This window comes from Ambystoma mexicanum, chromosome 10, assembly GCF_040938575.1.
Source record: "Ambystoma mexicanum isolate Mex_15411 chromosome 10, UKY_AmexF1_1, whole genome shotgun sequence".
NCBI lineage: Eukaryota > Metazoa > Chordata > Amphibia > Caudata > Ambystomatidae > Ambystoma > Ambystoma mexicanum.
Genome location: NC_090932.1, coordinates 2,484,759 through 2,508,621, shown reverse-complemented (window position 1 = coordinate 2,508,621; position 23,863 = coordinate 2,484,759). Strand labels below are relative to the sequence as shown.

The following is a 23,863-nucleotide window of genomic DNA, read 5'->3' as shown; positions in this document are numbered from 1 at the left end:
CTTTGCTATCCTCATCTGTCTCACCTGTGGCCCGGAAGTACATGTCCAGCCAGTCTATCCAGAGCCTTCACCCCAGAACAAGGCTTGATGGGGCCTCTGAAATGTCAAACTCAGGCATCGGTTTAAGTGCCGCTTGATGTCTTGGCGCAGGTGCACCCACTGGGGCTGATGGACCTGCCGGTGTCTGGGCTCCTGGACCATCTTCCTGGTCACCCATGGAGGTGCGCGCACGAGCACCACACGTGGAAGCTGGGGCCACAACTCACGATGGCCCTCCTCCAGGCAGAATACACCGTAAAATTGAGCGCCTATGAGCCAACACTCCACCCTCAGGCTTGCTGTAGTGATTGCCCCTCCACTAGTATCCAAACAGCCAGGAATATGCAATATCATCCCAAGCGCGCAGGCCAAAGTTCTCAAAAATCGAGCTGGATTGAACAAAGATTTCTTTTTTCTCTGTTGGCCTCACCCCTCTGCTCACCGCAATTCTGAAGGTAAATAGCGTCCAAAACACTCCAAACTGTTTCAGCAACATGAGGAGGGTCCAAAAATTAATGTGGGAGAAGCACAAGCACTCCCAACGGGAGCCGCAACCCTCACCACCACGTGCAGACAAAATGGCGGTCATCCGTTTGGAACTCGCCGACTCTGCGGCATGGAAATCCAGAGAAAATGCCCCCCAAGAAATCTCACTGCCTCAGCCCTGCGGATTCAAGCGTCGGCTCGACTGCACATCTTTGTTGCCACTGTTTACTGCTGCCGGTGTGCCCCCCTATGGCCCTGTGAGGGCCCCCCCCAGCATACAGCATACAGAACACACGCGTCACAGTGTTCGCTGTCCGGGCTTCACGGTCGCACTGGCGATCCGTGGCACGCCCGGTTTATTACGTGCACACACGGCAGAGTTGCGTCACTCTGTCGTGTGTGCGCCCTTAAAAGGGCAGGCACACACACACACACGAGATTAAGTATTAAAGGCAGTTTGGTAGAGCGGTCAACAGCTTGCTTAGAACAAGAACCTTGATTTACTGACCTCACCCACTTTCCTTGGAAGCAAATTAGCTGCAACCTGAAAGGTGGATGACGATGAGCTTGACATAAGCCAGACGACCATGTGACAATAGCCCCAATAGAAAACGATGGGTCACAGGAGTCAGAAAGGGGACGGAGGTCAGTGCACACAACAACCTGAAGGTCACGGGCACAATCTGAACCTGCCAGAAGACTACGGCCCATTGGACTGTGCTTGAGCCACATCTTTGCGATGGCTCCTGCGTCCGGGTTCTGAACCCATCTGAAGATCAACCTACATAATAAGAGCAGAGCTGAAGTCACGCATTTTCTCAGCGTTGATTGAATTTATACTAAATAATCAGGACAATGATCAAACTGCCAACTCTTTAACTGAGGATGAACGGGGAAATGAAGTAAAGGAACAATGTGTAGCTGGTGGGATGGGGCTGAGGGGGCAGTTTCCAACCCCGAGCCCAACATCTTGAATCGGGAGGGGACTCGCACGTGAGCATGCACGTGCACATCCGGGTACCTCTGGCCCATATGTCAAGTATGGTCAGAAAAACAATGCACACCAGCATTATATAAACACAAATGTTCAGAGTCTTACCTTTAGAAACACTGCTGCTGGCTGCTCACACTTCTTTGTGAGCTCTGTTGTCAGCCAACTGAGAGAGAAAATTTGACCCGACCGTCTGGCAAAATGTGAGTTCTCGGCTATCGTACTTTTCTTGCCACTCCTCACTTTCATGAACAGGATCTCGTCTTCTACTTTCAGGAACTGCTGCAGTCGCTCTGACTCAGCCATCATTTTCTTTTTTTCAGTTTGCAATTTGCCCTGTTGGGATGAAAGAAGATGTAAGCAGTTTAGACTTCTGGAGGTTTCCAGTCAACTCTCCGTAGGTGGAATACCAGATTCCCACTGGGCAGGATTTTTTATGTTACCATGTGGCACTCAGGCATACTCGGCGGAATAAATTAGCTATAGGATGCATAGTTTAGTTTTCTTGGGATTAAGAACACTCTGGCCTCCAAGACTGCTTGAAAACAGGGGGGTTGCAGAGAAAGCCAGGATCTATGGCAAGTTAACCTAGGCGAGAGCACAATAGCAGATGCTCACCTTGAGACCAGGACAACGCCCTGCAAGACATGACTTACTACGGGTGGGTAATGGTGAAATCACAATGCTTAGAAACAAGACAAACCCAACATGAAGCACATATGCCAATTGTACGTCTGCAGCATTGCCCTTCAAATCCGGTATTCAGAGATCTAAGAGAGGCCACCAGGGTCAGAAACGCCAATCGTACCTTACTCAACACCCAAAGACATGGGGCGAAGAGGCAAGAGTTCCAGCCAATCACAGGGAGAGTCTAGAGCAGAGCCACAAACCAGATGAAAAAAAGAGAAAGGAACAGCATCAGGATTCACACATATCCCAAATAAACAAGAGCATAGAAGCATGAACCTACTGAGATCAGAGTCCAAGAGGGACTAGGAACCAAGGAACAAAATGCACAGAAACATGTGACCCCAACAAGATGACGAAGTCAGCCAAAGAATGCCAGCTGTACTGAGACACCTTTCCTTGAAGACTTACAGAAAGAAGAGACCACCACAGATCCGGAATCCAGAATGAGAAGAACAAGTTACTTACCCCTGGTAACGTTCTTTCGACTGGATGTTCCTCCAACGTATTCCTCATCTTTGAAATGTAATGTCCAGCTTCAGCTGCTTCGGAAAACTTCGGCAGAGGGCGCTGTGAGTCGATGGCATTGAGTCGATGTCCCTCTGTCGAGGGTGATGTCATCGAAGGGCATATATATATATAGCACACGCAGTGCCTGTTGGCCTCAGTTCTGTTTTTCCCTCCCCTTGCAGCAGAGATACCCGTAAACACAGGACAAACCGTACTCAGCCTTGATAGAACGGAAGCTGTAATAGCATGGGAAATTCTACTGAGGGGTAGGTTGGGAAGGCAATGAGGAATACGTTGGAGGAACATCCAGTCGAAAGAATGTTACCAGGGGTAAGTAACTTGCTCTTCGAATGGATTGTGTCCTCCAACGTATTTCTCATCTTTGACAGACTTCCAAAGTAGTATTATGTTTGAAGGGTGTAGTAGAATGACAGTCTATACATTTTCATGGGCAGAGCAGAGAACTGTCTGGACAAAATCCCCACCCTGACCATGGGAAGAATCCAGGCATTTATGTTTTGTAAACATGTGGATGGAGACCATGTTGCCGCTTCACAGATGTTTCTAATAGGAACACCCCTTGAAGGGCTGTAGATGTAGCCATGCCCCTGGTGGAATGAGCTTGCAAAACTTTAGGAGTGTCTTTCCCTGCCAGACTCAGAAATTGACCAAGATAAGGTCTGTTTGGTAACAGCCTGACCTAGTTTGTGTCTTGTATAACCTATGAATAGCTGATCATCAAACCGTATTTTGGATGTTCTTGAAATGTAAAAGCTTAGCGCTCTTCTGAGGTCTAACCTATGAAGTCTTACCTCCTCCTTACCAGAGTGAGGCGGAGGATAAAAGGAAGGCAGAACAATTTTCTGGCTCAAATGAAAATCCGAAATGATTTTGGGCAAAAACGAAGGTTTGACCTTCAAGACAACTTTGTCCTTTTGGAAGATGGTAAAAGGTGGCTTGGCTGACAGTGCCTGCAACTCTCTCACTCTGCAGGCTGATGTGAGAGCTACCAATAAAATGGTTTTAAAAGGTTAATAAGTTTAGAGGACATGTGTGCAGGGGTTCAAAGGGTGCACACATTAGGAACTTTAAAACCAGACTTAGGTCCCAAACCAGAACCTGGAAAGGAGATGGAGGGTACACATTAGAAAGCCCTTTCAAAAATTGAGTCAATAGTGGGATTTTGAAATAGGAACATTCCTCTGACAAGTGCTTAAAAATGACAGTGCCGCCAAATATCCTTTAATGGTACCAATCTGGAGCCCCAAATTGGCTAAGGATAGAAGGAAGGATAAAACATCTGGCGTTTTACACAAAAGGATCTACATTCTTTTCCTTGCACCAGTTGCAGAACTTGTTCCAATGGCAACGGTACAAAGATTTTGTTGCTGGTCTTCTAGCCAAAGCAACACCTCCATACCGTCATCCGGGAGGTCCCAATTCTTATATCTCAGCCTTTCAGAAACCAAGCGTGAAGGTTGAGTGTGGTGACCTCTGGATGGAGAACCAGACCCTCCTCTCACGAGAGAAGGTCCTCTTTGTGGAAGACGTATTGGAGGACAGCTGGACATGTCCAGAAGGTCTGGGTACCACGTTCTCCTGGCCCAATCCGGGGCAATTAGGATCATGCATTTCCCGAACTTTCTCAACCTCCTGATTACATGAGGAATGACAGGGACTGGAGGAAACGCGTACAGGAGTGGAAACTCCCAGTCCACCACCAACAAGTCTCCTGGAGCAATACCTTTTGTACATTCGGTCGAACTCGGTCGCAAACAGATCCACTTGAGCGGTTCCACAAAGGTTGAATATCTCTTGAAGGACTTCCTGAGCTAGTTCCCACTCATGGGAAACTGTGCTCCGCCTGCTCAGAGCATCCACTGCCGTATTCTCATCTCTGGCTAGGTGAACTGCCCATAGGGAGATTCCTTCCTGAATTGCTCTGCACAGCCGTAGTGACAGTACACCTCCGCGCTTGTTGAGGTAGTACATGGCCACTGTGTTGTCCGTCATTATCTGGACATTCCTTCCCAGTACAGAGGGCAGAAAGGCCTTCAACGCTAGCCTGAATGCCCTCAACTCCAAAAGGTTGATGTGTAGTTTGGACTCCGATGGTGACCAGCGACCGCTGACTGTCAGATCGTTGGCATGGGCTCCCCACCCCACGAGTGAGGCGTCCGACACTACTGTAATCTCCGGCCATGGTTGCCAAAAGGGTTCTCCCTTTAGTAATATTTTTCTCGCAAGCCCACCACAGAAGATCCTGTGAGACCCTGTTTGGAATCTGAAGTCGGTCCGACATCTTTCCTAAGAACTGGGACCATTGTGTTCTTAGAGCGCATTGAAGGGATCTCATTCACAGGCGGGCCTCTGGCACCAGAAAAATGCATGATGCCAGGAGGCCAAGCAACTTCAAGAAATCGAAGGCCGGAAGACTCTGGGCACTCTGAAATTTAACCATTTGAACAATGTCTTGAGCCCTCACCTTGGGTGGTGAGCTCTTTCCCAAGGATGTGTCTAGCACAGCTCTGATGTATTGGAGCTGTTGAGAAGGTGTCATGTGGGACTTCTTGTAATTGAGGGAGAAGCCCAGTCTGAAGAGAGTTGCAGGTGACTGAGATTACCCACCTGATACTTTTACCTACACCAGCTTAACATATAATCAGGTAGACCTCCATGAATTTTCCAAAAATACACATTTTATTATGTATAAAAACAAATTCATCAACAAAATCAAGTGCTTAAAAAGAAACATTTAGACCCTCTTTCACCGTATTCAGGGTATAAATCCATTTTTGTTCAATCTTTCTTAATTTCAGGGAGGAGACCTGAAATTAAGATTGAACAAAAATGGATTTATACCTTGAATACGGTGAAAGAGGGTCTAAATGTTTCAATTGAATGGGGATTGTTCATCCATCATAGGTAATTCTGCTATCATACAGTTATCTTGCATAATGGCAGATTGGACATTTGGTCTGAGTAATTTTCATTGGCCAAGTGGTAGTAGGTAGTCCGACAAGGGTTCTGCCTATTCCATCAGGAGTCTGCACCAAACATTTGTGCATGAATAATCTTTTATAAAATATCCGTCTAATTCATCTGGGACGTGGTTTTAACAACCAAGCTGGCTCTCAGTGAAAGATAAGTGAAACCCATTATTTGGGTTGATAAGATATACCTCGTGGGTATGTAAAGGCAGGATGTCAGTTCATCTAATATATGCCTTCCCCAAGATGGCGACACTGTTTGGGCGTCGTTCAGTAAAGCTCGACTTCGTTGATGTAGCCATACACTAGGGAGTCACACCCACAAGCGTCATCACGCCGTTAAATGGCGTGATGCATCACGTGATCGGGATTCGATCAGTGTTTGTTGGCATCCGAGACGAACGCTGCGGCAAGGATTTCAACAGTTACACAGTGTGAGCCGGGACGACGTACACACGCCGCGGAGGAAATCAATGCGTGGAGCCACTGAATTCAAAAAAGAGCTATTAACTCACAACTACACTAAGGGTTATTTCTGATCCCCGGCCTCCCCTCTTCTCGTTTTGATTAGGGATTGGTCCGTGGTGAAAGCAGTGTTTGTGGACTCGGAGTCCCTTGTGAGATTACGAACAGCTCAGAAGGCAAACAACCAGATGTGAATTAGTAGCGAACAACAAGTTGGTAAGTCTATCACACCACTGTTGTAATGCGAGGGGTTATTCGTATAAAATAAAAGGGAGTGGCTAATGCCCGAATGTCTGGGTTTAAATGTAGCAATCAAGAAGGAACAACAGAGAGCACGAAGGGCTGTTACGACGAGATTCCAGGGGGACGAAACTTCTATGGTTCACGCCTATGTCCTCCATATGAAGGTATGAGAGGTAACGATATAAGTGTGCCACATAGATCTACTCAATACAGAGAAAGGGGCATGATAAATGTGTAGAGATTTGCTGTCATTCACGACAGTGGTCTCTGAATTGCAAGTATAAGTCACTGGTATAATGAATGGAGGCTTGCAATACCAAATAGAATATCCTTGTGATGTGCGACCAAATAATGAAAGACAGGAGTAGTATTAGCTTCCTCTTGTGACTGGTTTCATTCCAGCAGAATGATGTTTCTGAAGTAATTGTATGTTTTACATTCATTGCAGTCCTTCCGTTAGAAATAAATAGAGTTTAAGTCAAAATGTGTACCCATATATGCCGGACATTACACAAAGAGCACCCACACGGTAGTAATATGGTTTTATATTGTTTTTTAATTATAGATCTGGTTGGGAGACAACAGGCCTCTGATGCCACACGTTGAAAACTACTACGTGATGAAAAAATAACAAGTGCCCTGAAGACAGCACCAATTAATTTGAATTGCATAATAATCAGTTGATATTGGTACTAGAAACACATATGAAGTGTTGCAACATTTTGTTCCTCTCGATAACAAGAGAGGTCCTTAGGTATAGCCTTGGTAGTAGAGGGAATGAGTTGTCTGTTAAGTAGACAAATGAGAAAGAAACAATGAGGTTGTTTCTTTTTTTGTCATACGCACACATAAGCAGGATACACCGAGTTTGTGTGTAGCTTTTAGATATAAGCTCTAGAACAATGAAGAACATGTTTATTTTTAAGCACTTGATTTTGTTGATGAATTTGTTTTATAAATAATAAAATGTGTATTTTTGGAAAATCCATGGAGGTCTACCTGATTATATGTTAAGCTGGTGTAGGTAAAAGTGTCAGGTGGGTCCAAGCACTGACACAGTACGTGAAGGAAGGAAGCTGTCCTTGTGGATTTTGTATATTTTGCATTGTTTCGTCCTCACCCACACAGCCCCTAAAAAGAGGACTTTACAGCTCTGTATAGCTGGTGACTGAGATGATCTGAGACTTGTTCAGGAGAACACGCCCTGATCAGCCAATTGTCCAGGTAAGGATAGACATGAATCCCCGCCTCTCCTGAGATTCCCTGTCACTACCGCCATCAGTCTGGTGAAAACCATTGTGGCGGAGGTCAGCCCGAAAGGCAGAACTCGAAACTGAGGAGAACCGCACAATGCGAACCTCTGTTTTTTTCTGTCCTTTAGATCGATAGGCACATGAAAATAAGCATCCTGAAGGTCCAATGAGAACATTCAATCCTGGAGTTGGAGGGCCTGAAGGATCCGAGAAAGTATGACCATCTTGAACTTGTCATTCCTGAGGAACTTGTTCAAGTATCTCAAGTCCAAGAGGGGTCTCAGTCCTCCGTCCTTTTGGGAATCAGAAAATATGGGGAGTACCATCCCTTGTTCCTCTCCGCTACAGGTACTGGTTCTATAGCACCTTTCTCTAGCAGGGTTAACATTTCCTGCACAAGGATCGGATCCGCAATCCTCAAAGAGCAGTTCCGCAGTGGATTGTTCGGAGGTCTTCTTATAAAAAGGATGGCAGTAACCGTGGGCTATGGTTTCCAAAGCCCAAGCATCGGAAGTAATGTTTCGCCATTCTACCAGATGCAGAGACAGTCTGCCCCCCACTGGTGAACTGTGACTCAAGACCTCAGAGTGGTTTTGTGGCGGCTGCTGCTTGAGCAGGCTTAGCACCTCTCCCTTGTCCACTACGAGAAAATCTTCTCTGGCCTCTTTGACTGGCCATTCCTCTCGCCCTTCCAACTGGGTAGTAGGGAAAAGATCTTCCCCTCTAAGGTTGTCCACTAGGATGAAAAGGCTGAGGTTGCGCAACAGCGGTGACTACAGATTTGGCTGCCACCTTCAAGGTCTGCAACTTCAAGGCTCTCTTCAGCCCTGCTGCCAAAAAGATGAGACCCGTCAAAAGGCATGTGGAAAAGCCTAGATTACACAACCGGTGCAAAACCAGACTTCCTCAACCAGGCAAATCTGCGCAGAACAGTGCTGGTAGCGGTGGATCTGGTGATGCTATCCGCATTATCCAATCCCGATTGAAGGGATTCGAAATTAGCTTCCTTGCCGTCCTTAATAGCTAAGAAGCCATACCTTTCTTCCCCTTCAGAAATGTGCTCTGCCGCCATAGAGATGCAATCCCACAGAGTATACAAAAGTTTTGCAAGGGCACAAGTGGAGTTGGCAGATTTCAGTGCCATGCTCCCTGCAGAAAATACCTTTCTTGCCCATCCATCTACACGCTTGTCATCCCCATCAGGAGGGATGGTAGGGTATGCTGCTTGTTTTGAAGTAGCTGTTGCCGCCTGCACCCCTAGACTCTCCAGAGTGGGACGTTTCAACAGGTAGAGAGGGTCGCTACTGGAGGGGCAGTATTTTTTTGTCAGATTCCTATTAACTGCTGGATTGGCTTCTGGAGTTTCTCAGTTTCTAGCCACCCTTTTTTGTAATGCCACATGAAAAAGGTAAAACAGGGTAAGTCTGAGGACCCTTATCCAAAATATCAGTGCGATCATCTTGTTCTTAAGGGAGTGGTGGCCTACTCCCCCCCCCCCCCATGTACTGTACTACTTCCGTCATGAGATGCCTGTATGATAGCATGTTCACCAGGCTCAGGTCTTCCAAACTCTAGTTCGGGTGAAGTATCTACTCCACTTGCAGACTGTAAATTATCATACAAGTCTTTAATTCTGGACTCGTCCGATATGAAACACTCTGGTACATTGGGTGTACCGTATTATAACCCAAAAGGAGCATCTTCCTCAGAGTGTTCCTCTTCTTCAAAAATTGAAGTGAGTGATTTGGGAAGAGGACCATACACCTTTTCAGGTTTGGAAGTTGTAGGCTTTGACGAAGTCAAAGGTTTCTTTATTGGCGCTGACAGAGGAGGGACGCTTGACTTCAATGGAACAGCCGGCGTACGTGGCGCAGCTGGCGTCGAAGGTCTCAATGGCGTCGAGGACCTTGACTTTTCTTTCTTGTGCTCATCAGATGAAGGCCTCGAGGGCTCCTGATGCTTATCAGGCCGTTTTCTCGGGCTCAAGGGCGCACAGGATCTCAGGTGAGACCTATTCTTATCGGCTTCCTTCGAAGGCTCGGTAGGGGCATGGCTTTGCTTTTCGAAAATGTTTAACGTTTACGATTGAAAAGCTTACCAATCAGCTGGGGTGGATTTTTTCATAGGGCAAGCTACCCTATCGGGGGAAACATTAGACAAAGAAGTCAACAAAAGCAACCTCTGGTGCCTTCTCTTCGAAGAAGAGTGGTGGGAGCCACTCCTCATCCTTGAACGCTTGGCATTCTTCCTCTTAGGAGAGTCGCCCCTTGACTTGTCTGTCGAATGCCTCGTCGGTCCAGGCTTGGGGGATTTGGGGATTTTTCCTACCTCAAGTTTCCCCTTCTGTTCCCCTCAAGGCCTTATCCGGTCATGGATTGACACTTGGAACAACTGGACGTATCATGGTTCTCCCCGAGACACCACAAGCAGATACAGTGCAGGTCAATAAGAGACATCTTAGACCCAGTCCCGGCCTTTTTTGAAGTTGGACTTCGGTGTCGATGGAATCAAAGATGCAGACATTATATTCGAAGAATCTTGTAACAAACCGTCACAAAATGAGGCACGCCGAATTTCTTAATCGAAGCAAACGCTGTCGCAGAAAAACGGAACTGAGGCCAACAGGCGCTGCGCGTGCTATATTTGCCCTTCGATGTCATCACCCTTGACAGAGGCCCTCAAGGGACATCGACTCAACGCCATCAACGTACAGCACCCACTGCCAAAAAAGTTTTCCGAAGCAGCTGAAGCTGGACATTACATGCCAAAGATGAGGAATACAGTGGAGGACACAATCCATTTGAAGGAAAATATACGGATTTCTGATCAGGTGCAAATCAGTAACCTTTATCAGATGTGCACAATAAAGCCATGCTTTAGAGGAAAAGTAAAAACTGTCTGGAAAGAATGAAAAATAAGCATTGGCAACTAACAGTTCGGATTAGGTTCCGTGCACATCGTTCTGTGGAAGTCGGGGTTAGGGCGGGGGTGAGACTAGGGAAAGGGAAGTGATGAGGTTTCAGGGAAGAGGGCAGTTATGTTAATAAAGGAGTTGAGACCAGTGCTACCATGTGGGCTTCCTCATTTACCGCACTGCATGTGAATGCTGATGCGGCTACAAGTCTCTTGAGTGGCAGTCCCGGTCCTCCCAGTTGACACTGGTGACGAAGATAACTGACTCGGCGTTGTCCTCCAGAATGCAGCTCGTTGCTCGGAGCGGGTGGCGTGGCCCGCCTCTGCTGCTCATGCGAACCCAAGGGAGCGGCGGTAATTACACCCAATACAGTGGCTCATGAGTTCAAGAGGCCCACATCATGCAGTTCTAGCCCAGGCCATGGTAGTGAGTCAGTGGTATAGTGATTTATGAGGCCTCATTTTCTTCAAGGGCCTTACACGCCTAAAGTGACGGCATGCGCAGCATCAAGGAACAGCGCCTTCAGTTGTGAAGCCCGACATCAAGGGGCAAGAAGGTGCCCATGAAGCCCCCCCCTTTCCACAGAGACAATGGTGAAGCAACAGACACCCTGCCTACAGCACTGGCACACACTCCAAAGTACAGGGAGGTGCACACTGCCAGCCAGAAGACATTCCGGCAACTGTGCCGGCAAGACTGTCTGAAACTTTTCCACTTGGCCAAAATGACACCAGCCTGTGGCAGCTACCCCAGGTGTTCGGCCTTAGAGACACTTCGAGACACTGGTAACCTGGGGCCTCAATGGATTAAGGAACTTATGGTGTACATGGGGCGTTGGGCCTCATGGTTGAAGAAAGGAAGAAGAATATACTTACCCTAGCAGTGGGGGCTGCCGGGAGAGACATCCTCTACATCCTCTACGAACTGGTTGATGAGGAAAAGGCGTTGACCCAGGAATTTTGAGAAGCACTAGACACTTATTTTACACCTCACACTAACATGGACTACGAGAGGCATATCTTTCATACAACGATGCAGTAGAGGGGGGAAATCTATGGACAACTAGGTCATGCAGCTCCGCATTTGCATGAAGTACTGTGCTTTTAAATCGATACTCAACGATGGCCCGCACCGCCTCAGCAGTTAGGCAGCAAGTGGTTGGACTGGGATGAGTGAAGATCTCGTCAGACACTAGAGACCAGGAGGTCATCAAGAAACTAACGCCGACCATACCCGACAAACCCAGCCAGTGAGCGAAGTCATGCTACAGGTGCGACTATGAATTCCCCCATGAGGACACGTGCTCGGCAATTGGCCAGAAGTGCGCAGCATGCGGGTGAGACAAACATTTCAGGGCGGTCTGCAGAAACGCCCCGGGTCCCACTGTCCAGGCTACCTCCCCAAGGTGCAGCAGATGCCATCCAACTACCGACCAGAAGACAGGAGATAAAGCCGCCAACACAGAAGATACCGCCCGCAGACGGCGAGGGTGGCCGTCAGCCGTCCAAGAGATCGCTGTGGTCACCTGACAGGAGAACTACCTACAGACCCCGAAGAAGTGTCCGCTATGTGGAGATACGCTGACCATGGGGCCTTAATTTAGGTAGCGTGTCATGCAGGTGGATGGGAAACAGAACGACTCTGTACTCCAATAATCAGACCAACTCAGGAAGACGGCAAGGTTTTACTGTTTTAATATCAATTATCTAAAACAGGGAGTTACAACAGACATCAACGGACGTCACACAACATTCTCTCAAAGCATTTCATAAAAAAACAATACTTGTATAGCAAAGACTTGTCATACGTGATGTCATACTACGTGGAAAATAAGAAAAACCTACAAGGGATTGTGGTTGGATCAAGGGGAACATCCAAGTACACTTTCCATAAGTGGTCGGGTTGTGGTTGGGACTATACAGTCAGGTGGACAACTCATGCCCATCCCTAGTGCAAGTCATCTTCATCAGTTATTAGAAACAGTACTCCATTGGCTCTCAAACTATAAGGCCCTTAGTTATATGCCCCCCCCACAATAGGTTGGCATGCTCGTGCCCTTCTGGAACATTCGGTTCACTTAGCAGCATGTGAGCTCAGACCCAGGTGCCAGGGGGTAGACTGAACTGTACCTCCCCACCCAATGAGCCCATCATCTCTCATCACCCATGCCTTCTGCCATGCAGACTGTCTTTGAACTTGGCCTTGCAATATATTCTCTTCTGTGGGAATATAGGGGAGTGTGAGCACATGCTTATCAAAGTTCTGGACTGCGTGCCCAACTCTATTCCCATCCTTACATCACGTGACAGGAGACCGCAATTCGGCCCATTTTATAGCATTTAATGGTCTCGAATTAATAAACTTGGCACTCATGGTGTTCTTTCTTTGCACCTTAACGAGGGAGGATTCAACTTCTCACGTTCACTGTTCGTTGAGGATAGGTAACCAGTTCTTGGCTGCCTTCAGTCTGGACACCAGGCCAGACAGTCCTTCTTGCTTCTACCATGCTCCTAGCTAATTCTTTGCTGTGACAGTCTTCAGTCCTTCTCTTCGTGGTCTGAACTTACTAAAATTGTGACACTGATGTTCAGCTCCTATATAATGGCAGCTTCACCTGCAGTCTATTCACTATGTATAGCCGGCTTCTATGATCACTTATTCTACTTGCGTTGCTGCATCTGTACAATAATTAAACGGCTTGAATTTTCTTCAGTGGTTTTCACACGTGCAATCGTTTTGCACATGAAAGTTTACTCAATTTTTTACTTCATCAGTTTCTATAAGGTCCATACATTCTCTTCATCAGCCAGTCTTCTCAGTGCATCACGCTCGTTTGTGACGTCATCAACTTCTCCCTCTCTTCTTCATATCCTTTTTGTCATCTCTTCGAGGATACATCGGATAGGGTTTTCTTAGTGGACACCTTTTCTCGAAGACTCGATGCAAAATAGTCACAACTGCTGGTGTCAAACATGGCATTATTTCAGGCTTCCAGCATACAGGTAGTAGGGGGGTGGGACTTCCTGCAGAGGCAGTTGGCTGCTCGTCTACACTCCCCCCTCTGGTTGATTCACCAACTACATCTTCATTAATCTCTGCCTCTTGATTTCTTTTCTTGAAGTGCTTCTTCAGGGTCCAAATCTTCATTACTCCTTTCAGGGATCCTGCTGATTCTACATGTTTATCAACACTCCAGGTCATGGAACTGCAATGTCCATTTGGATTACAATAGATCCATCATCCCACATACTTCTTTTGATTCTTCAGATACAGAAACTTGGTTCCCGCAGGTGCTACGATGCTGGCCTCTATGTATTTTCTAACATCTTCACCTTTCAACTCCTTGGGTCTAAACCCGGATTCGACATCGATCATGATCTTCATTCCTACCGCCTTCTTTGCTGTCTTCTTGCACTGTGTAATTATTATCCTGATCACACAGAATCCAAACATCACCATCACCAATATTGCTCCAAGAAACTTGAAGATGTTCGCCATCCACTGTGGGACCCATGAGAAAATGGATGTGAACCATCCATCATCAGTGAAGTCTTCTGTCTTCTCTTCCATCTTGTTGTGCAGGTTTGTCAGCCACGTCAAGTTCCCGTTCTCGTGAGAAGGTGTGAATGTGCAACAGGATGGCCCAATTTTGGAGCAAACTCTTCCTTCCATCGCTGTGATGCTGTCGAGAACATATCTGCTCTGTAGGGTCATTAGTCGTATGGCTCTCAGCTCTTCCCGGATAGCATTGAATCCATTTATGGTGGCGGATGGTGTTCAGAAGTTCCCATCTGGAAAACTGCAACCATTTGGCATTGGCCATCATCTGGATCCCAAGCATAAAGATAACTGAATATTGAGGCAGTCTTGCTGAACAACCTGTGCTCATATGGGATAGCATCAAAGGCTTTAATTGATTTTGCTGAGAAATAATTCTCCCTCTTTGTTCGATTGAGAAATTCGAGCGATCTTCTTAAATGGGCATCTGCTTTTTGAAATTCCCCAATGTTCAGGTCACGCTGAGGAATCACTAGCGCTGGAACATGGACGAGCACCAAGGAACACGTTCCTCCCCAGACTTTGGGCAGCTTCATGTAAGCTCTGGACCCACAAGCCCAATAATGATCTATCAGGACGGCTGTCCCTGCTCCCATTCTGGAGACATCAACTGTAGTTTTGCAGCCTTTGTTATCTCCCACACAAATTCTTCCTTCTCTCCTCTCCGGAAGCTCAATGTCTCATTTGCCAATGGGATGACGATCATAGGACCTGATTCTTCTTCTACCTACGTCAGTAGTTTGGCATGATTAGCCCATGATTTCAAATATCCATCGTTCACTCCCTATACTTCTTGTACATATTCTGCCTTCAGAAAGTGAGCTGTACAGTGACATTAGACCCTCTTTCCATCCCTTAATGGATTTCACTCGACCAGTAGTTCGTTCCCAACATACAGGCCATCCAGCTACTTCAGTTTTATTGGGGCAGTTCAGTCTCTTCATTTCTGCAACAATTACCCCTTCCTGTCCTGTCTCCGGATATGCAAGCATCTTGCTCTTCCATGCAGGTTCCTTTTCCATTGATCCTGCCCATTGTGCTCACTATTGAACTTGCCTACTGTGTCCACTACTGATCCTGCCTATTGTGTTCTCTACTAAACTAGCCACTGTGCCCTCTCCTGATTTTACCCAGTGTGCCTACTATCGAAATAGCCTACTGTACCACTAGGCGTACTATGTCCACTATTGATCCTGACCACTGTGCACACTATTGAACTAGCCTACTGTATCCACTACTGACCCTGCCCATTGTGTTCACTATTGATGTATTTGTATCTGGGAAGTATTTGTTCACTGTGCCTTGTAGCAGGCTCGCTCACTGCCTAATTGTGTATATTTCACCTGCCTCACAGTACTAGTATCTAGGCTGCCATTTTTAACCAGCCCGACTCCTGCATATATTGTTGACGAAGCATCTATTCATTGGGCCAGACTTTATTGCTTTGCACGTTCTATCACCTGGCGTAAAGCATTAGTCACTGTCCCGATCCTCCATAATCTGCCTATTCTATACCACCATGGCCACATTCCACCCAGTTACACTTGCCATGGCCTCCTTCCTACCTTTATTCCACACCATTACCCCAACTAATTTCCTACCTCCTCTCCAATCTAATAATAAAAGCACCTTAACAGATGAATCCCCCACGAGGACTGCAGCCAATCCCTCGCTCAGCCCTCTTGAATGGATACAGTGTTTTGCAGCACCTGCCACGCCACTTATCCCATGGCCTGTCCACATTAGAAACATGAGATTAGGCTCTCGCTTCCCTAACCAAAAAGTTACTAAGGTTGAGCAGTCAACACACCCTGCCCACACCTAATAAACGTATCCAATCTATCGGCTCAGTAGCAGCGCCCAAACCTCCTCAACCACCCAACCCCTCCATTAAAACCTTTCCACAAACTACTATCCCACCACCCCTGACTAATCAGAGCACAGGAGAACCTATATCCGCTCCTCTGCCAACCGCCATCAAAGGAGCACTTATCAATGCTCACTCATCAGTAGCCCACGCCATTGAGATTGCGGACCTTATCACAGCCAACCGCCTGGACTTCCTGGTCATCACAGAAACTTGGCTCCACCAGGCAGCAGGCCCAGCACTCTCCTAGCCCTGCCAGAGGGATATACTATTATCAGGGCTGACAGAAACTCAGGCAAAGGAGGAGTGGCCTTCATTACAAAAACTCACCTGGGCCTCAGAGCCACCTCCCTTACCAGCCTTCCATCTGCAGAACTCCTGTCAGTTAAACTCGTACTCTTGCCCACCCAAACTATACTTCTGCATCTCATCTCCCGCCCCCCTGGCCCGACTTGTTCCTTTGATGAAGACATTACTAACCTCCTCTCCACCAACACCCAACTTGTATCCCAAACCATTCTCCTGGGAGACCTCAACCTAGGTTTACAGGGCCCCAACGATCCACACGCCCTAGCTGTGGAAAACTCCATCGCCCAACTGGGTTTCAAACATAGAATCTCAGAACCGACACACACCAAAGATCGAATACTGGACTGGGTGTCCGACCTCAACTGCTACATCATGATTCTACAGAATGAACCAGTGTCCCTGGTCGGACCACCACCTCATTTCGTTCTCTATCCAGGGAACTAACCCCCCTGCCCCGCCCCCCCCACCCTATCCAGAAATTGCCGAAACTTCTCAATCGATAAGTCTCCGGCCGCCTATCAACAACATCCTGGACGCTTCCAAGTTCAAGAACCTCGACTCCAACAAGCTGGTCGACCTATATAATGTCACACTTAAATCAGCATTAGACACCTCTGCACCTCAAACTAAGAAAAGCTAAACCAATCTCCGATCTCAACAAGTGGTACACACCGGAATTAAAAATCCTAAGGAATACCAAAAGGACGGCGGAAACCATATGGCGCAAATCACCCACCAGTCATAAGAAAAATCTTGTTCACGTCAGCAGCTGCAACCTATAAAGCGGCGCTCCTATCCACTAAAAAAGAAGCTTATAACACCAGAATCCACAACGCCAAATCAAGCACTAAAGAGCTCTTTAGTATCCTAAAGGAGCTCAAATCCCCAGCACCTCCTTCCCAGGACTGCACTAAGGATGCAGCATGGTGCACAAAAATCCAGCAAGCACTAGCTGACAAAATCACCTTATTACAAAGTAAGATTGAATCTAAAAAGACCAGCCTCTCAAGCTCCCATCGCCCTAAACCTGCGCCAGAGAAGTCAGCCGCAATGCACACCTTTCGCATTCTCCCAAGTAACACAGAAGGAAGTGGAAGACATCATTAAAAGTCTGAAACCTTCCCATTGTCAAGGTGACCTCTCCTGCTTCCATCATTAAGGAAGGCGCTAAAGACTTGGCCCCTTCATCGCCACATTGATAAACTCATCCTTCAAGTCCAATCAAGTCCAACAATCTCAAGGAAGTGTGGGTTATGCCTCTTCTAAAAAAAATTAAAAAACCTAGACCCAAACATCCCAACAAACTACAGGCCCATTACTACCGTCCCCTTCCTATTAAAAATGCTGGACCAAGTTGCCTAACTGGAAATTCAGAAGCACTTGGAGGAAAACAACTTATTAGGCCTCAGACAATCTGGCTTCAGGCCGACACATGGAACAGAGACAGCTCTCCTAGACTTGAAGATCCAAATGGACGAGGCGAAGGACAAAGGCAAGCTAGCGATCCTCCTGCTCCTAGACTGGTCAGCAGCCTTCGACCTGGTCGACCACCAAATCCTAACTGGGCACCTCACCACAGCTGCAGCCTTCTCCACCAATGCATCTGATTGGGTCAACTCCTTCCTCTCCAATCGGACCACCAGAGTTTTTTCTCAATCAGCCTCAGCAGACCCAAGCCCCACACTTCGTGGAGTCCCTCAAGGTTCATGCGCGTCAACCACGTTATATAACATATTCACGAAGCTCCTATTTGATCGCCTGGACAACTTGGGTGTCATCTACACTAACTACGCAGATGACACCCAAGTCCTCATTCCCCCCTCAATGGTTGCTATGATCAAGACTCTAAACTACTGAACAATATCTACCTAGAAATCCAAGCCTGGATGGCTACCAACAGTTTATGCCTTAACGATAAGACCGTGCTCCGGATTGTCGGCACTCAGGCACGTTTGAACAAGCTTGACCATAGGTATACATCCTTCCGACATTGACTGTAACATGATCAAAGTCTTTAAGGAAATAAAAACACTGGGGGTCTATCTTGACTCAACACTGTCCCTCAAGAAACATGTCAGCTCTGTCGCGGCCTCCACAGCCTACACCAATAAGCTAATCTACAGTTGTAAATCCTACCTGTCTACCAGCAGTTGCCCAACGCTAGCCAGAGCCTTCCCATTGTCAAAGATTTGACTATTGCAACACACTCTTTCTAGGCTCCTCTGAATTTAACCTAAACGGGCTTCAGGTCCTTCAAAATAACTCCTTGAGAGCAGCACTTAACCTCCCAGATCCCGCCACATCTCAACTCTTAGACGCAATGCCAACTGGCTGTCAGTTTGTGACAGAATCACTCTCTGCACCTTGGTAATCACGCACAAGTGCCTCGCGAACACAGCCCCCAAATACTTGTCCGACAAAATCTGTAAGCACCAATCTTCTCACACCACCAGATTTGCCCCATCTCACTGCCTTGCAGTGACTAGTTTCACCCTAAAACCTGCGGGTGCAACCAGCTTCCCAGTCCAAGCATCCAAACGCTGTCATTCCATACCCCTTTCTTGCAGACAAGAACCCTCTTTCCCGACATTCAAATCCGGAATAAAAAAACTGGTTGAGCAACAAGCCTCTCCAATGAGGTCCTCCAATGAACTTCCACTTTATGATTGCCTGATGCATTTGTGCTTATGTTATTGTATAAAACCATTGGTCCTCCTAACTGCCCCTATGTTTTTGCTTTTCTCCATGTATGTAACTCCTAGTTTTCCAGCTCCCAGTTACCTCAGGGTCCGGTGCACAATATAAATAATAAACAAAGACAAATACAAATCTATATGGTATTTATGTAATCACCCTGGAATGGAAACAACCATTTCGATCTCCACCACAGAGTGGGTCAATTTCCCTGCAATGGTCCTCTGGTCATACATGCTGCAAGATGGAGAAAAAAAAAGCATCTGGGATTGTGTTTTGGGATTTCTCTGCACTGCATCCATGGCATATTTCTCTTGTGTTTTACTACTACAAGGTCAGTACTTGCATAATAGTCATGAAGCCAATCATAAAGAGTCCTTTCTTTGGGCAGAACCATAGGAGCCTCTATCTTAGTGGAAATAAGCAAATCAGAAGCAGTTCCCGTAGTGGGGAGGATTAAAGGGGCATCTGCCTTACTTGGACCAATGAAATAGAAAGCGTGAACCAGGGTAAACAAAGACAAAAAATAGAAATTGAACATGCATATATCATACACAAGAATACTCAGATCCACCTTTTATGACATTTTGGGATTGGTCGGGCTTGCACATTCCCTCATTTCTACTGTACTAATTTAAGGAAAAATAAACACCTTTACTCCTGTAATTGCAATGTCTCCTGGTGTTGCAGTATATGCTCAATCATTACAATTAACAACCTCCTAATCACGGGCCATTTTTAGGATCATGTAAAAAAGCGTAAACATAAAAGTCTCTTCTGACAAGAGCAGGATAAGCTTGAAGGATAAACACAAAAACAGCAAGTACAAGTCTGTGTATATCCCCATCAGCCAGCACCACGGAATTTGAATACTTAGAACAAATATGCACTGAGAAATGAGTCTGGATACTGTCCTCATTTCCAGTTTTTAATGAGGAACTGTCATTTAGGCATACCTTTGACACGTCAAACATATCTCTAAAGTTCATTTTACAAAAGACTTGCAGCAAGGGTTTGCACTCCTGCTATAATATCTATAAGGAGTGTCCGACTGAACCTTAATCCACATGCAAAATCTGCATTATTCAGCTAGTTAATATATCGTCCTTCTTCGTCATCGATCAAGTCTGCACACGCTGAACTTCTTCTGGTCTTGCTTCTGGATCGGAAACAGTAGGAGGGGGGAGTAGGAATTGGAGGGGCAGTCTCGCCGGTGCACAATTTCACGCAGTTCAAATGAAGCCAAGCTTGCCTACCTTGGACTTTTACTGCTGAGGGTGTTATATTTTCAACGATAAATGGGCCATTGAAATGTGGCTCGTGCCACTTTTGGGTGAAATTTCTAATCAGAACAGTGTCTCCAACAAACAATTTGGGTGTTGATAAAGGTTTACTTGATTCAGTTGCTGGGTGGTTTTCATCTGTGTTCTGAGACCGACGCCTCTGGCACTTTAGCTGATCTGAAATGTGAGAGATGCTAGAGGTCATATGTCAAATATTTATGCAGCTCATCACCCAACAGTTTGGCTGTACTCTGGGCATCACTTCTACTCCTCAATGGAGGTATAAGAGGCGTTCTCAACCGCCTCCCAGTAACTTGTTCATGGGGGATGAGGTGGTGGCCCGAACGAGGCGAATTCCTTAGGGCATATAAAGCTAAGCGCAGGCAATATAGCCATCCCTTCTTCAAAGTTAGCTTGATTTTGACAATTCTTTCTTTAAGGAGGCATTTGAGTCTCTCACATATCCTGTTTGCTTGCTGGTGATAAGGAGAAGAAAACTTGTGTTTAATACTCAATAATAGCCCCATCGGTTCGAACACTTCATTAACAAAATGTGGCCCATTATTGGAACTCAGCACTTCATACACACCCAATCTTGGAAAGACTTCACGTACTAAAAACCATGCTGCGCAAGTGGCGTCAGGGTGTGTACATGGACATGCCTCGATCCACCTAGAGAAGGGACACGCCACCACTATCAGATACCTGTATCTATTACACACCTGCAGTATATCAACATAATCAATGTTTCTATTGCTGAAAAGGACCATTTGGTCAAGGCATTACTCCTCTAATCGTTCTCAGTGTATGCCCAGCAGTAAACTTTTGACACACGATGCAATTCACTACAAAGAATGCAACATGTTCTAACAAATTTGGAACAACCCACTCTTCCGCAATCGTTGCAGCAAGACTTTCCCTAGTTACATGCGCGGGGTAGAGCAGCTGTTCAAGCGCTACCCTTAACAAGGATACTGGCATCACCGGCTTTCCAGTGCGATCCTGTCGCCATAATGCTTCTGTGGGGAATAAAGAACATCCCTTTTGTTTCCATAACTCCTGCTCTTCCCGTGGTGCACAGCCTTGGATCGCCATTAATTGGGTTTTCGACAAATGATTAAACCCTTTTTGTATTACCATAATCGTAACTACTTTCTCTTTGACATTTGGAGTATCAAAACTTGAGATATCTGGTGAAAACGCAACCCTTTTGGCTTCTGAATCTTCGGCTTCATTCCCACAAGGAATCAAATCTGTTTGCTTAGGGTGAACAGCGCACTTAACGACCGCTATGGCTACTGGGAGTTGTAGTGACTTAATAAGCCTGCCCAATAAGGATGCATGCTGCACTGGAGTGTCGTCCGCTCTGAGGTAGCCCCTCCTTTTTCCAAGGTGCCAGCCCTAAGTGTATGTTTGACGTCACATAGGCGGAGTCACTGTACACCATCACTTCCTGCCCTTTGAAGTTTCTCGAGCGCAACAGTGAGCGCTACCAATTCTGCAGCTTGCGCTGAAAAGTGAGACAGTAGTCTAGCACTTGATACAATTTCAAACTTGCCATTTGCTCTATGCCTCCCTACAGCTGCGCCAGAATGCCTTTCTCCACTAGTGTGATCAAATTTCAAAGAAACATCAATAAAGAGAATTTATCCTCCTGGCAAAGCCTTTTCTTTCTTGCAAGGTTTACATAATTTGCACAATCATACAAATGATCTCTCTCTGTTACTGGGTCAGTTACAAGTGTGGCAGGATTCACCATTTTACATCTGACAATTTTGATCATTGGGCTCCAAATCATTAATTCTTAAGTTGAGGCTCTCAGAGATGTCGATGTACCTTTGGGTTTCTCTAAAATGGCAAACGGAGCATGCTCCATGAAGAGGGTCATAGAGCAGCCCATAACAATACTTGTAGCCTTCTCAAATGTAAACGCAGTGGCTGCCAATGACTGTTCGCAATGAAAATGTTCTTTCATAACTGGGTCTAAAATCCCACTTTAATATGCTAGAGGCTTGTAGCTCAATGTAGTCCTCTGTGTAAGCACTGCGGTCACGACTGTCCAATTCTTGTGCGAAAATAAATAGAATTCCTCAGCGTAATTGGGAATTCCCAAAACAGGGGCTGTACAAATCACTTTCATCAATTCCTCAAATCCTTCCTCCATCTTCTCAGTCCATTCTATTTTAACCTTATTCACCTGTCATTTCCTTAAAGCCTGCAAGGGGTCTTGTGCACAAACTGTAGTCAAACATGCAGGGTCTAACATAATTACATAGTCCCAAAAATGGTTCCATCTGTTTCACTGTGTGGTTTTGCAGTTTTCATAATCGCCTGAGCTCTTTCAGGCGTCACCTTTTTTCCCTCATCTGAAATCAACTGTCCCATCTAGACCACCTCTTCTTGACAATATTGTAGCTTCTCCTGGTCTACCTTGTATCCTTTGTCTGCTAAGATAGTCATCAACTGAATAGAGTCCTGCCTGCACTCTTCTGTAGTGCTACAAATTAAAATGTCATCTACGTATTGCATCACTGCACTTTTCAAATCTACATTGCCTAAGTCCAGTTGGAGGACCCTGTTAAAGATTGATGGAGGCTCACAGTACCCTCGGGGCAAACGAGTGTGCTTTAGATGAGTTTGGCGAAACATAAATGAAGTCAAGTATTAGGAGTCCTTGTGCAACGGGATTGAGAAAAACATATTTTTCAAATCGATCACCATGAAATATTGTGCTGCCACTGGGATAATGCATAGTATCGTGGCAAGCTAGGAACTAGAGGACACTTTGCTTCTACAATCTGGTTAAATCGGTCTCATGTCTTGTATGAATCTCCACAACCCGGCCTTTAATTTCTCGATAGGATATACTTCGGTATTGCACGATGATTCTGATAGCACCAGAATTCCTTGTTTTATCAGTGCTGAAATTATCTGAAATATACCCCCCCCACAGTGGCCCCCCCACCATCAGCCTCTGGAGACATGGGGGTACAGTCTTGCTCAAGGTAAAATTGTTGCTGGCTTCATCTTTATTTTAACTTCCCCTATTCCCTTTAATAATCCTACGTCATATGGGCCTGTAGTCCATAAGACACTTGGCACCTTCTCCAAGTCATCTTCAAAAAATGCTGGACGCTGCCACATTGCCATTCACTGTGAGATTTCCCTCTTCTCTATTCTTATCCAGTATGTAATTCTCATAAAGAACACTACTTCATTGTCTGTTGGGTCTTCTCTAAACAGGTAATTGTCAGTCAGCCTGTACCCTTCTTCGAGAGCTATTACTATTCTCCATGGTCTACCCTCATCATCCGTTCCTTCAATCATCGCCATTTCCCTTCATATTATGGCTGCTTCTAACTCTAGGGGGAATAGTCTGTTCCTCCTCTTCATCCACAGGTATCTGTGGTCTGAGCAAGAATTTGTCAGGTATCTTCACAGTCTTCCCCACTAACCCAGGTAGTCATGTTAGAAAAATACTTACTCCATCAAGAAAAACCTCTGGCTCTACTGAAACCCTCGCACAGCCATTTGCCCTGTGAACGCCAGTATGAACTTGCCCACAATTAGGTAG

General features: G+C 46.2%; 1 protein-coding gene across 4 annotated transcripts in view; it reads right to left on the bottom strand.

The window, feature by feature from the left end:
* The window catches only part of LOC138491094 (E3 ubiquitin-protein ligase TRIM39-like), a 289,556-nt gene that overhangs the window by 92,661 nt on the left and 173,032 nt on the right, over positions 1-23,863 (bottom strand). For 3 of the 4 annotated variants that reach the window (XM_069617406.1, XM_069617408.1, XM_069617407.1), the window contains exons 3-4: positions 2,325-2,387; positions 1,625-1,852 (exon numbers count right to left, since the gene is read on the bottom strand). In XM_069617406.1, the coding sequence (XP_069473507.1) occupies positions 1,625-1,852; positions 2,325-2,387 (291 nt within the window). The remainder of the gene's footprint in view (positions 1-1,624; positions 1,853-2,324; positions 2,388-23,863) is intronic. The other variant, XM_069617409.1, reaches the window with a different exon arrangement.